At 43.1% G+C, this 15,000-nt stretch overlaps 2 protein-coding genes across 2 annotated transcripts in view; both read left to right on the forward strand.

Annotated features, from left to right (window-relative positions):
- slc51a (solute carrier family 51 member A) overlaps positions 1-3,819 on the forward strand; it is a 36,422-nt gene extending 32,603 nt beyond the window's left edge. The window contains exon 8 of the mRNA XM_083650960.1: positions 2,487-3,819. Coding sequence (XP_083507086.1) covers positions 2,487-2,638 — 152 coding nt within the window. The 3' untranslated portion in view covers positions 2,639-3,819. The remainder of the gene's footprint in view (positions 1-2,486) is intronic.
- A 251-nt stretch (positions 3,820-4,070) lies between these two features.
- LOC310772310 (pyruvate dehydrogenase (acetyl-transferring) kinase isozyme 3, mitochondrial-like) overlaps positions 4,071-15,000 on the forward strand; it is a 17,403-nt gene continuing 6,473 nt past the window's right edge. Inside the window, exons 1-6 of the mRNA XM_083632077.1 lie at positions 4,071-4,393; positions 8,353-8,494; positions 8,626-8,700; positions 11,265-11,449; positions 12,250-12,339; positions 14,359-14,436. Coding sequence (XP_083488203.1) covers positions 4,291-4,393; positions 8,353-8,494; positions 8,626-8,700; positions 11,265-11,449; positions 12,250-12,339; positions 14,359-14,436 — 673 coding nt within the window. The 5' untranslated portion in view covers positions 4,071-4,290. The remainder of the gene's footprint in view (positions 4,394-8,352; positions 8,495-8,625; positions 8,701-11,264; positions 11,450-12,249; positions 12,340-14,358; positions 14,437-15,000) is intronic.

Consider the following 15,000-nt stretch of genomic DNA (forward strand, 5'->3'; position numbering starts at 1 on the left):
AGTAGATTAGACTACTGTAACAGCCTTTTTTCCGGTCTCTTAAATAAAGAACTTAGGCAACTCCAGCTCATTCAAAATGCTGCTCCTACGGTCTTAACTAGGACTGGGAGGGCTAATCATATTACCCCTGTTCTTAAATCTCTACACTGGCTCCCTGTAGGTTACAGAATTAAATTTAAAATCCTTCTTTTAGCCTACAAATCGCTCAACGGCCTGGGCCCACAATACATAGCAGATCTCCTCCCTCGCTATGAACCAACTAGACCTCTCAGGTCAGCTGGGTCCGGCCTAATAGCTGTCCCAAGGATCCACTCGAACCAGGGCAGGGCCGCCTTTACACACTGTGCTGCTGATAGCTGGAACAACCTGCCTGAGGCCCTCAGATTTTCCTCAACACTTCCTATTTTTAAAAATGGTCTAAAAACTTTTCAGTTTAGCACTGCTTTTAACTGTTGAAATGTCTATTTATCCTATTATTTTCCTGTATTGACCAAACGTCTAGCATCTTACTGCTTTTTTGCTTTTAATTGTCTTTTTATCTTCTTTTATTCTCTTATGTCTGTAATGTCTTGTGAAGCACTTTGAATTGCTTTATGTATGAAATGTGCTATATAAATAAATTGACTTGACTTGACAGTGGTGAGTTAGATTTTTGCCGTTTTTAATAAACCAGCCACGTGATATACAGTGTCCAGCAGACGCAAAGAACCCACAGGTGCATGCATGTACAAAATGTCTCCATAATCTAAATCTAGTGCAGGTAGAAAAGTAGCAGAGACAAGCTTTTTTCTTCCCTCAAAAGAAAAACAGGGCTTGTTTCTAAAATAAAAACCTAACTTGAGTCTGAGCCTTTTCACCAAGGACTCTATATGATACCTAAAAGTGAGACCATCATCTATTAAAAAAAACCAAGTATTTGTAAGTTGATACTCTTTCTATTGATTTATCCTGCAGTGTTTTAACCTGAGGTAAAGATTGGGGCTCTTTTTTTGACCTGGTAAATAAACCATCAGCTTGGTCTTATCAGCATTCAAAAAAAGCTTCAGCTGACACAGCTGCAGCTGTAAGGCATTAAAAGCATATTGAAGGTCCTCAAAAGCCTTTTTTAATGTATCTGCACAAGAATAAATTATTGTGTCATCTGCATATAGATGAAAGCTAGCATGTTCTACACCTTTACCAATGTTATTTATATAAATTGTGAAAAGAAGTGGCCCAAGGACTGAACCCTGTGGCATCCCCTTATGGACAGTTAAAGTGTCAGATGTCAAACCATCAAACTGCGTACTTTGTGTTCTATCTGACAGGTAATAATTACCAAACCAGCCTACTGCCTTCTCAGATAAGCCAATATTGGCTAATCTCTTTAACATGATGTCATGATCAACTGTGTCAAAGGCCTTTGACAAGTCAATAAAGAGGGAGACACAGTGTTGCTTCATCCAAGGCACCAATAACATCATTTATGACTTTCATTGATTCTGTTGTGGTCCCATGTTGTTTTCTGATGCCTGACTGGTACTGAACTAAAATATTATTATCTTAAAAAAACAACTTGTTCTGATCACATACCAGTGTCTTCAGAACTTTAGCGAGTACTGAAAGCTTTGAAATAGGCCTTTAGTTATTCATAATTGAGGGGTCACCACATTTTAACAGAGGAAGAACAAAAGCTGACTTCCATGCACTAGGGATAACATTTGATTCAAGGCTAAGATTAAATAAATATGTAAGGGGCTCGGCTATCAAATTGACAGTTTCAAAAGATAAGGGTTAAAACCATCAGGACCACTTGCTTAAGTGCTCTATGTACTTCAGATACAGAAAAGGGTGAAAAACTAAAACTTTGACCCACATTCTGCTTTAGGTCTAGAAGTTCCTGGTCACTTGAGTTTAACATTTCAGCTCTATCAGAGACTATTCCATCACCCTTTGTAATGTGTGGTGGTAATTCAAGATTACCATTTGTCTTTAGGGATTTGATTGTTTTTCCAAATTGATGTGGATTATTTCAATGTTTAGTTGTATTTGATACATAGTAATCTGATGTCTGTTTAATAATGAGATGTGTACACCTATTTCTTAAAAACTAGACCAGTCAAAAACTGAACTGCTTTTTCTAGCTTTAGCCCAGCCTAGGTTCCTCTCATGTAATTGTGTGGCCAGCTCTTCAGAAAACCAAGGATTCTCCCTACCCTTAATCCTATAACTTCTTATGGGAGCATGCTTGTTTGTGAATTTTGTGAAGTTATCTCTAAAAAAAGGTCCAAGCCAATTCAACATCAGCAAAGAGACTGACTCTGCTCCAGTCACAATAAAACATGTCATATAAAAAACAACTTGTTCTGAAAAATGTTTAAAACACCGGTTTTGAATAAAATTGAATAAAACTTAAATAGAGGAAATCTGGGAATATTTATTATCATTATTATTTATTCAACTTAACTTGACTCTCTTTCTCTCCCTCCCTCCCTCCCCCCCTCCAGCGATGAGTCAACAGCTGTTGATCCTGGAGATGTTCATCATCACGCTGGTGACGCGTCTGCTGTATCGGCGACAGTACGACCCTTTACCTGAGGAAGAACACGACGACGACAACGAGAACACCAAGATGGTCACAGTGCCAGAGAATGCATGAGAAGTGTGTGTGTGTGTGTGTGTGTGTGTGTGTGTGTGTGTGTGTGTGTGTGTGTGTGTGTGCGTGCGTGTGTGTGTGCGTGTGTCTTCATGTATGTATATGATTCTACAAGAGATTATATAGGTAAATATGCATTTGGAGTGACATAATCCACTGAATGACTTGTGGATTTGCTGATTGTATACATGTTTCGCTGACAAGACAGGCTGTCAGTGTCACACATGCTTGTCTTTCTTGACCCCTGTTTGTGTCCTCTTTGTGAAACTTAAATTTTTTTTTTAAGGAAATGAGACCATGAGGTGTCCAAGGGGCTTATTTATATCTCTCTCATCTTATTGTGATGGCTGGTTGGGTGTGAGGCAATGTGACATAACTTGATGTAAGATTGGTTGTGTTTTTAACTTGCATTTGCATTTTGTGTTGCAACCACTGGACCTGTACTGTCATCATTATCCATCTGTACAATATAAGAATTTTAAACTTCCTCGTGTGAAATTTCAGAGTTGAATTTGTGTTGTGCCATTTCGTTCTTCAGCTGGTCTGTCACGCTTTTGAAGCGTCTTGCTGCCGCTAGGTGGCAGTAGGAGCCAAGATCTGGCCCAACACACACACGCGCACGCACACACGCACACACACACACACACACACACACACACACACACACACACACACACACACACACACACACACACACACACACACACACACACACACACACACACACACACACAAAACATATTTTGCGGCATCTTAAACGGGGAAAAACTATTTAACATAATATAACGCCAGTGTACAGACAATAGACTATTCAAAGAGTCAGTAATCGTTTCTTAGTTACTCTTACAAATGGCTGTTGTACGCAAGCCAAACCGATCCAAACATTAATGTACGCGTTGATTAACACATGACCCCTCCAATTGGGTTGTTGTATTTAATTTATTTCCTGGTTTTAAGCCAATCACTGTGGGGCATCGACAGCCTCGGTCAAGTGCGGTTGACTCGAGGGTTTGCTACTGTTCCGTGTTCAGCTCCGTCAAGTTAACCAGGAACACGGGGAAATACAGGAAATTACTGACATTATCTTCAAAATAACGGGGCGGGCAATCGGGCATACGGTCCATTGCTGACTTGACACCAACCAGACATCAGTACACCTCAGTCTTTTAGGGGTCAAAATAAAGATAGCCTACAGTAGTAGGCTGTAACGTGAGTTGCTTACATTTGTTGTTTCAGTTGTTTGTGAATTGTTGGCCGCTTTATTACCTTGCCTGTATAGTACTTATGCGTTGCAAAAAACATATATTAATTTACCACAGATTTACTTCATGTCCTTCCTTTCATCTTTGGTACTTCAAGAACGTGCTTTTATTTTTGAAAAGATAACCGGAAGTCACATGTATTCAGTCTATTGACATGCCTTGCTGATCGGAGAGTGAGATGCAACGATGTTGTCACGGAGAACACACCGTAGTTGTTTTTCTTGTTTCATGTAACGTTAACCTTATGGACCTTTGTCGCATTGCCGCTCGTGCAGACCGGGAGCCAAATGTGCACGCACAGAAGACAACACGTCTCGCTGTCAACAGGGTCCCCGCGGACTGTTTTTGATCTCATTCTAACGGACGGCGGCGGCGTCATTATTAACTTTCACTATGAAGCTCTTCTTGTCTCTGCTGAAAAACACCAACCCCAAAATCGAGTATTACTCCCGGTTCTCGCCGTCCCCGCTCTCCATCAAGCAGTTCTTGGATTTCGGTAAGATTTTGGTGAGCTGTCATCTTCTGTCTCAAGTGTTCTCCTCCCCTCTGGTGACACGACCTGCTGTGCTGGCTGGTGAGGGGAGGAACTGAACTGAGAAGGGCCTAGCTTGTTATTGACTTGTGCATGTAGGCTTTTGTCATGCACTTCATTGTTTCCGTGGATTTGCTGTGTCACAGTTCTCGGTGGTAGTTAAATATGGGTGCAGTTTACCACAAGCTTCCCCGAAACATTATAATTTGTTATGATGATGCGCTATTTGGAATGGCTGTTTACTTGTTGTAACCCAGCCATAACGTTAGTGGTGCCACCATGCTGGTTGCTGGGAATAGAATAACAACTTGCTGTTATAGTTTTTGTTTATAGCTTAATATGAAGGTAGGGCTGACAGTTTAAAGCACACACCCAGACTAGAACAAGATAACACATTGCATGCAGAGATGTAGTGAAAGATATACCCAGCCTACCTAAACTCGACTCACTGTCATACCACCCACCTTGTTTACCATCACATCATCACTAGAGAGAGTAGAGTCAACAATTGCCTTTAGGGCTTGAAGGGAGACGTGTGAAGCAGCTTGACCCTGAGTGAGTAACACTTGCCCCCCACTGCTAATAAACATGTGGTGTCAATGCTGCAGCAGAGGCTTTTCCTAATCCATCTGTGATTAAACCCAGTCTTCTCTGTTATGTCATTTTGTTCTTCTCACGCTGTGAGCAGGATGTGACGTGCAGGAGGCACACAGTTGTTTTTCCACCAAGACGAGACAGGTTGAGTCTTGTCAGCAGCATCATGTGAGTGAAGAGAGCAGCGGGGTGGAAATAGTGCCATGTTTCTTAAGGGAATATAATGGTTCAGTGGATCATCCCTCATGCTGCCTTTGCTGCTGCCAACTTCACGAGTCCCAGCCTGCTCACTGAGTGCTGCTGAATCAGGGGAAGCCTTTCCTGCACACTTCCCTTAACCCTGCTACCAGATCACTTCACATCCCTCATCTCACTGACTGTCTCTTCCCCTTTTTCACTCATACTGTTACGCATCATTACACACTTGTCAGCGCTTTCACTCCAGTCAGCACTTCAGTTCAACAGGTCTGGTGTAACTCCAGCTGTAAAAGCTACAGTTATTTTTGCGTTAGCTGAAAATTTGCATTGTCCCGCGCCCCCTCCCCCCCCTCCCCAATTGTACTTTTTAACCCCCCCCCCCCCTTGTCCTGGTCATGGCTCCACCCCCTCTGCCGATCTGGGGAGAGTTGTAGACTAGCACGTTTCCTCCAATAGTGCGCTCGGCATCGGCCAGCCACTTCTTTTCACCTGACAGCGAGGAGTGTCACCGGCAGGACGTATTGCGTGGGAGGATCACGCTGTTCCCCCCAGTTCCCCTCCCCCCCAAACAGGTGCCCCGACTGACCAGAGGAGGTGCTAGTGCAGCGGCCAACACTCATAACCCACCGGCTTCCCACCGGCAGACACAGCCAATTGTGTCTGTAGGAACGTCTGACCAAGCCGGAAGTACCGCTACCTGGAATTGAAGTACCCGGGTCTCTGCGGTGCCGGTGGTAGGAGAGTACTTTCACCTCTACACCAGTGGTTCTCAAAGCGGGGTCCTCCTGGGACCAGCAGGGGTCCTTGAGGGGGTTCCAGGGGGTCCCCAGCAAAAAAAGGGGGTAACTTACTTATTTTCACTCTGATACCATCCATAAGTAACACAATGATGACAGAATGTACTGTATGACTCTTCTGGTCATGGGTTTCATACACTTTCTGTAATAAAACATCTAAAAGGGGGGGCACGGTGGCTCAGTGGTAGAGCTGTCGCCTCGCAGTCAGAAGGTCGTGAGTTCGATTCTCGCCTGGGACACTGCGGGCGCTGTGGTTGTGTTCCCCCCCATATCTTCAGTGCCCACTGCCCAGGTGGGGTACCTCGTCGTAAGGGCCTTTCTGTCTGTGTGGAGTTTGCATGTTCTCCCCGTGCTCCCCCAGGGGGGTTCCTCCGTATATAACCCCCCGCCCCCCATTAAAAACATGCAGAAGATCAGATCGTCATCGTCATCCGACCAGTGACGACAACATCCGAAGTCGGTCCCCGGGCGCTGTACGAGAAAGCGACCACTGCTCCTGGCCTGCCCCCCAGAGGAAAGGACAAAGCCAGGATGGGTTAAATGCAGAGGACAAATTTCACCGGCCACCGTCAGCATGAGTGTGTTGTGGCCCTCCGTGCATGTGTTGATTGTAATCGTGTGACAATAAAGACGGACTTGTCCGTCTGAAATCGTGTTTTTTTTTTTTTATCGTTTAAAAAAAAAAAGCAAAAATCTTATCAGATGGGGGACCCTGGGACAAAAGCTTATCAAGGGGTCCGTGGTCTAATTTGTGTCATTTTAGGGGTCCTTGATGTGAAAATGTTTGAGAACCTACTTGACTACACTACCCAGACACCCCTTTTACCATTGCTCCTTTTTGTGGCTGGTAGAAACGGAGAGTCTGAAGAGAGAAAGGACAACGCACTGCTGGAGTTTAACTCTGTGTATGTGTTTCTCTGCATGGGGCTTATTGTGTGTGTGTGTGTGTGTGTGTGTGTGTGTGTGTGTGTGTGCGTGCGTGTGTGGAATCTGGAAACGATATTGACCCAATTTCAGGATTCAAACATGCCGAGTCGTCTCACTAATGTTTAATTTGGAGCGAGAGATTTTCGGATTGTACTGCAGTAACCCCCCGCAATGTGAACTTATCTCTCTTCAAATGACACCGCCCCCTTTCCACTGGCAGAGAACGATTTCCCAATATAGTTCCTGATAGGATGGTCGAGCTCGTGTTGGCCGGGTGGCAAGTACAACCCTAGCCAAAAGTTTGGCCTATTACATTAAAGGAGGAAATGAACACCGGCTAGCGATGCCAGCCAAACACCTGTCACTTTGCTCGCAAATTAATCATCGGATCAGGGGCTTGTTTTCCATTTGTTGGGTGAAGGCGGATTAAGGTGAATTAAGAAATACAGGCTTGATGAAATTACATTTTTGTCATTATCCAAAATATCCAGTGGGTTTTGAAAGGGTTTCATTATCCCAAGAGGATGAAGAATTTGTAGTCCCTTAGTACAGGGGTTCCCAAACTTTTCCGTCCAAGTACCACTACGTACAAAACCAACTTTCCCAGGGACCACTTCCACTGCGTATACCAACCCCCCCCCCCCCCCCCATTTTTTTTTTCATTTTATATGATCTAACCATGCAATAGCAGCAGAAATGCTAAATGACAATATAAGGCTACTAGCTGGTTCAAAACGGCAGCATTAGGCTGTGAAAAAGACCCCTTTGTAAATGTTTTTTTTCCCTCGCCAAAATTTAGCCTAACTTTGGAGTGTTATTTAGCTATCTTCCTGACAAACTAGCATGATATGGTTGGTGAAAATCGATTCCTTAGGTCTTCTAGTTTCATAGGACACCAGAAACTTCACTCTGGCTTTAAAACTGAGCCTGCTGCAGCCTCTGAAAGAAAATGTTCAAAATTGTGATATTTTAGTGCAACATTTCCGAAAATCAGCCCAATCCGGCTACTCCTCAGGGTTAATGTGTATTATGTAAAAACTGTTGTCTGTAAAATAATAATAATAATAATAATAATAATAATAATAATAATAATAATAATTGCAATTCTCTGGCGGACCACCAGGCGGAGCCCCGGTGGTCCGCGGACCACAGTTTGGGAACCAATGCCTTAGTAGATGTTAAAAAAACAAAAACAAAATTGGACTTGTCTAAACATGACAACAGAGATATATGGCTTGTAAAATTGTTTGACCAGCAGGAGAAAACCATCAATTCATTCTGTATTTAGTCATTGCCAGTAAATGTTAGTTCCCACCAGAAGTTAAAATGAAATAGAAGCTCCAAATAGTTCCAGACCCTCTTCCTGCTGTAGCTTTGACAGCTTGACGGCTGACTGCTCTCTCCCAGGCAGGGACAATGCATGTGAGAAGACGTCCTACATGTTCCTGCGCAAGGAGCTGCCGGTGCGCCTGGCCAACACCATGAGAGAGGTCAACCTGCTACCCGATAACCTGCTTAGCCAGCCCTCCATACGGCTGGTCCAGAAGTGGTGAGGCACTTCTTCCAGAAATACACTGAACACAGCCATGACAGGCAAGACGAGAAGGTTCCTGTTTGTGCGTGTGTGTGAGCGAGTGGGTGTGCCAAGAGTTGACCTTTGACCTATATTTGTTTTGTCAGGTACATGCAGAGCTTTGTGGAGCTGTTGGGGTATGAGAACAGAAAGCCGGAGGAGGATCCTCACGTCCTGAACGAGTGAGTCAAGCTGAATGGAGAAGTGTCTTTATTCAAAACACAATGAAATACCTCCATTGAGAGTATTACCCTATGCTGCTATTAATGCTTCATATACCAGGTATATATGCCGATGCCGTATGTAGAGTCATCCCTCATGAAAAAGTACTACTGAATCACTACTCATCACTACTACACAATATCTAAAACCTACTGTTCCACTACTTGATTGCTATTCAGATGTATAGTGATTTCAGTAGTAATGAGTAGAAAATTGGCCCCTTTCACTACTGATCACTACTGGTGATTACTACATAATGACTATTTAAATCACTGCATGATTGCTACTTAATTGCTTCTGTCTCACTATTTGGCTTTTGGGAAATGACTATATAAACACTACTCATCCCTTCACATTTATTATTGAATTACTACACAATGCTTACATATTTACTACTGTATGCCTTCACAATCCCTATGGAATTACTACATCCTTCTGTATGTGTAGTGTTTTATCACTATAGGAGGAATCAGGGTGACGTCACTTGACACCCAGAAATGCGGAACCCTGTGGCAGTTAACTAGTATGAATTGTGCCAAACAAATGTTAATATCTCAAAAACTATACGTCACATCGCTTATATTTCGACATTCTGAGTGAGAGCAGAAGTAGGTCAAGAGTTTGATGTATAATATATGCATGTCGTGTTAAAGTTGTGTGAACTGTCGCAGTTTCTAAAATGTAAACAGAGTCAGCCGGCTAGAGTCAGACACTCAAGCCTCCCAAAGCTCACGCTCCATAGGGTTCCATTGCCGTTGCCACCCAGTGACGCGGTTTGTTTACCAAAATGCTGCTCGGCTGATCCCTCATATTGGATTTCTTTTCATTTCTACACAAACCCTTTTGAATTACTATTGAAAACTGACACATTTGCTACATAGTTGCCTATTCAGTATCATGCTATTATCACGCATATACATTATTCTTATCAAACAAGAATGAGCTTACACAAGCTTCATTTAAAATACATTTATTAAATTGACTGAATATTGTTAAAAAAAATCATGTATAGCATTACTTATCACATTTTAATTTAACTTTGCCTTGACGATCTTCAGAACATCTTTTTTTGCTACAGCCACACTTCCCCATCATGTAACCTATATGACAAATGCACAGAACAGCCACCTGTTAGTCACATGTGGGAATATACAAACAGTATGTCCAACAATATCTGATTATTCTGATAGTGTATAAAAAGCATCTTTGGTGAAGTGCACACAGGCTAACAGGCTAACATTAGCTTTAGCTAGCTAACACAACATTGATTGTGGTTTAGGAAAATGCCTTCTACTTACAGTTATTGTGTCGTCGCTGTCACAGTTGGATTCGCTGTATTGGGTGTTTTGAGTCTCTTTCTTGCTGAAACTGCTCTGAACTCTGTCTAGTTTGGTCTTGTCCTTTCTTTGTGTGCTGCTTCCCTCCACAGCTGCCCTCCATCTGGCTTCGTTAGCCCTGAACCTCTACATGATCACTATTTAAATGTCTGTGTAGTGAAGCAGTAGTGTTTTAACAGCTTTTTTACTACTAACACCAAGTAGCAAAATTCTCTGCTTGATTACTACTGAAAACACTACGGTTTTGCTACAGAACTCTACTGGTGTGTCATGAGTAGTGTATAAACTACAGATTCACTGCACCATTCCTACATGTGACTACATAGCCACTACTACACAAATAGGTTTTGTGTAGTGATTCAGTAGTACTTTTTCACAAGGGATTATAGCTGTATTGTAAATATAGGTATGGCAAACATCCGCCCATACTGGTAATTTGCCCTTGTCTTGAATCCTCTCAGCTAAATGCCCTGTGATAAACATAAACCTGGGCTGACTGTACAGCTAACAGACAGTGTGTATTTATACTATAACAATGCCTTATGAGATAAACAGATAGACACAGATAGGGATTTGGATAAGGGCGTCTGTTGAGAGAAGAAGCAGTTGCCAGCAGTTAATGAACCATTGAGACCAGGATAGCTGAACCATAAATTAAAGGCCAATAAAATATTGCCTGGCTGTTAGTCACGCTGAGTTATTATTTGCCTTTGTGTTTGCGAGCAAAAAGGTGGTAGAGCTAACAATGGAATGCAAGGACTTAGATCCAGGCAAAATGTAATAGTTTAATCTGTAGGGCATTTCACGACTTCTCCCCAAAAGTAGACAGCTAGTCACGGCATGGGAGATATATCATATATTTTTCACCCAATAATCAATCAATCAATTCTCATGAAAAAGTCTCAAATACAGCCAGTAAAGGGTTAATTGATTAATGTGGGTAGGTGGGACCCGTATGTGAAATAGCAGAGTCCTGATTGGCTCTGAGAGGCTGTTTACAAATGAGCTGCTAGATTTCCGTCTCTAAATACCTTCAATTATGATTGTTAAATCTAATCTATGTCCAAAAGATTAGTCGACGATGATGCACAGTGTTGGTTTTGATAGTCGACCAGTCTGTGATCAGTGTGTTTGATTGTGCTTGATTTGTCTTTCTTTGATTTGAGCCCTCCATCCCTCTGTTCCAGCTTCCTGGAGCTGTTGATAGAGATTCGTAACCGGCACAACGACGTGGTTCCCACCATGGCTCAGGGAGTGGTCGAGTACAAGGAGAAGTTTGGCTTTGACCCCTTCATCAGCAGCAACATCCAGTATTTCCTCGATCGCTTCTACACCAACCGCATCTCCTTCCGCATGCTCATCAACCAACACAGTGGGTCTCACTCCCTCACACACACACGCACACGCACGCACACGCACACGCACACGCACACGCACACACACACACACACACACACACACACACACACACACACCCACCAATGTTTCCCCTACCATTCTACAGGCCCGCCACGCCAGAAAAAAAATTGCACCCCCCCCCTGCTCTCCCCAAAATTTCAATAAACCATTATGGCATATTATTACAATACAACAATACTGTTGTAGAAGATGCCAAATCATTCAAAACAATAAGCATTTTGCTTTTAGGAGCATCGTGCCAGCATGCAGCGCTGTTCGTTGCCTGGGAAACGCACATCCCATAATACAACTGTTCGCATCGCATCTCATAATAGTATGCTGATACTTGGGATGCATTGCGAACATAGATGCGAACAGGTAGCTAAAAGTTTAGCGTCGCCAGCGAGGGCCCCCACCGTTGCAGTCGGGGGTACGTTTCGAAATCCTTCCAGACCTGAAAAATTGCCTAGGGGAAACACTACACACACAAACCAATTGACCCATACACACACAGACACATAGAATGACCTTTTTCTATAGTAAATTAATGAATGCCTTAGTCAATTTGTAATATCCATGAATTTCACAGCCAAATGTTTGACGTCATTATTGTCCCTGTCCCTTGTCTTTTTTGTGTGTCTATGACGAAACTTTGTAAATACTTTGTGATTGATTGCTGCTCTCTGTTTTGCTGTACGTGTAATTACTTACTGTAAAAAGGGGCATGAATATAATACTGTAAATTCCAATAAACTGCGCTCTGTTTGTGCTCAGCTCTCCTGTTTGGAAACGACACCAACCCAGCCCATCCAAAACACATCGGCAGCATCGATCCCACCTGCAGCGTGGCTGAAGTGGTCAGCGGTCAGTTCAACAGTTTCCAGGCTTTCCTTACACACTAAAATGACAGATTCATGCAAAACATCTATTGAGTAATATTACAATTCATATCCTGTACGACTGCTGACACATTGGTAGGGTTGGGTAGCAAAGCACGGTACCATCATACCGTGCGGTACCTTTACGACCGGTACTACTGGTACCGAATTGCAGTGCAGAAGTGCCATGTACGACCTGCTGAGTGAAATATCCACCCTCCGGTGCTCCGGAACCGGCACCGCCCACACCTTCAGTAACATTATCATTTGGAGCGTGCCGCTTGAAATCCTCTTTAGAAAAAAAAAAATATATATATATATACTGTATATATATATGTATGTGTATGTATGTATGTATATATATATATACACATATAATGTTCAGGTGTAAGTCATCAATAAGCATTTAGTTAATGATGAACTAATAATTTATAAAACATTAATATACATTTGTAAATGATTCATAAGTAATTAGTTGATATATTATGAATTTGTAAGTCATTCAAAGACTTCATATTCCACAAATCTGATGACCAGGGGCTAATGACTCCATGTGTGTCAGAGAAGGCCACTGTCTATCCCCTCTCCAGGCCTGCAGAAGCAGTCAGCACTTACAAGCACTGCAGTAAAAAAACTACAAAGTGTTCCTCACCTGTTATAAATGATGTGTAAATGAACAAGGCTTTCTGCATCTCCTAATCTAAAGTGTAAACCATTCATCACACATAAATGTGTTACATACAAGGGGGTAGCTCCATTTGTGAAAATTGAAGCCAAGTGTCTTAAACCTGTTTCAAAAGTATCGTTTTAGCACCAGTATTGGAAAAATACAAAACGATACCCATCCCTACACATTGGTTGCAAAATGGCACGTTATGTTGAAACCGGGACAGTTTGAACAGTTGGGTAAATTCTGCCATTTTGGATAAAAAATAATAATATATATATATATATATAGCTTTTCTGCAATCCAGGAATCCAAACAAACAATGGTGTTATTGAGCTTGGTCCTCTCAGTAGTCGTGTTTCCATTACCCTCACAAATGCGCAAAATCTAAATATCGCAATAGAAATTGGGTAATGGAAACACGTAAATTTCGAAAAAGCTCCCAAATATCGCAAAACGTTTTTGCGCTCTCATGAGGTGGTTTTTCAGACGTGTCGATATAGCAGTTTATCGCAAAAGTGTAATGGAAACAGTTTTTTCGCATTAGCACGTCATGTGACCCATTCTGCTTTGGAAAAGCAGCGAAAAATGAGGAAGAAACGGTTCGATAAGCCGTGGCAAAACCTCCGCAGCAATGGAAAACTTTGAAGCAACGCTAGCAGAAAGACGAGTGTTATGCAAAATATATATAAAATAGATAATGTTTAATGGCAGAAATCGGTCCATGGTGACAGGCTGCCTGTGTGCGCGGATTTGGCACAGCGCGAGGGGATGAAAAGCAAGCACACACCGGTGCGGTGCGTGCTCCTGACTGAAGTGAATACAGTGACTGTGAGTAATACATTACACACGTTTCAGGTGCAGTGTTATAATTATAATAGCTACACAACATTGTGATTATTGACCAAATCAGCCTTTTCCCCCCTCCATCTCTAAATCGGACCAGTTGTAGGCTATTAGGCTTTTTTCCTCTGCCTGTCGCGCTCACTGCATTCACCGCAGCCAGCAACATTTTGCGACTCATTTTATTTTGAATTGATAATCAGGCTCGTTTATATGCGTTGTAACTTCATGTTGTGATTTGCATTGACCATTGGTTGGATTTGAGCATGCAGGGGACGGGATATGGGGCAGATCCACTGTGGCAGGCAGCTGCTGGTAGGCTAATGGGAATTGCGTTCAGGTGTGCGCTCCGTCAGACGGTACCAAACTCAACTTCAATGGAAACGCCTACAAGTCGCAATTGTACATTGTCGAAGTTGTAGAAATATCGCAATTATTTTGCGAAAAACTGTAATGGAAACACAGCTACTGACACGTTTTGACTGTTGTTAACAGATGCCTATGACACAGCCAAGATGCTATGTGAGAAGTACTACTTGGCCTCGCCTGAGCTGAAGATTGAGGAGTTCAACAGTAAGAGATCTTTGCTCCTGTGCAATGTAGAATCCATCTGTCCATCCATTGCAAGGGTGCCACAAACTAATTACATGTACTCACTTTAATGTAGTTGAGTAGCTTTTGAGTACTTTTTTGTCCGTGTAGTTTTTACCAACTAGGCACTCGATTCCTAAGCTCACCCGCTGCGCGGGCTCGCAAGCCTCACCCGCCCTGCAGCTCACATACGTAGCTTGGCCGCTGCGTGGCCTTGCCCGCAGCTCGGCTGTTGCGTGGCCTCGCCTGCCCTATTGGCGCACGCGCAATGTCTCCCTCTCTCTCTCCCTCAGTCTCCCTCTCTCTCTCCCTCAGTCTCTCTCCCCCTCTCTGTCTCCCTCAGTCTCTCCCCCCTCTCTCTCCCTCAGTCTCTCTTCCCCTCTCTGTCTCCCTCAGTCTCTCCCCTCTCTCTCTCTCCCTCGCCTCTCTCTCCCTCTCCCTCAGTCTCTCTCCCTCTCCTCTCTCCCTCCCAGTCGCTCTCATCTCCCCATTTCTCTTCCTCAGTCTCTCTCCCCCTCTCTCTCTCCCTCAGTCTCCCTCTCTCTC

The sequence above is a fragment of the Poromitra crassiceps genome, assembly GCF_964638095.1.
Source record: "Poromitra crassiceps genome assembly, chromosome: 2".
NCBI classification, from domain to species: Eukaryota; Metazoa; Chordata; class Actinopteri; order Beryciformes; family Melamphaidae; genus Poromitra; species Poromitra crassiceps.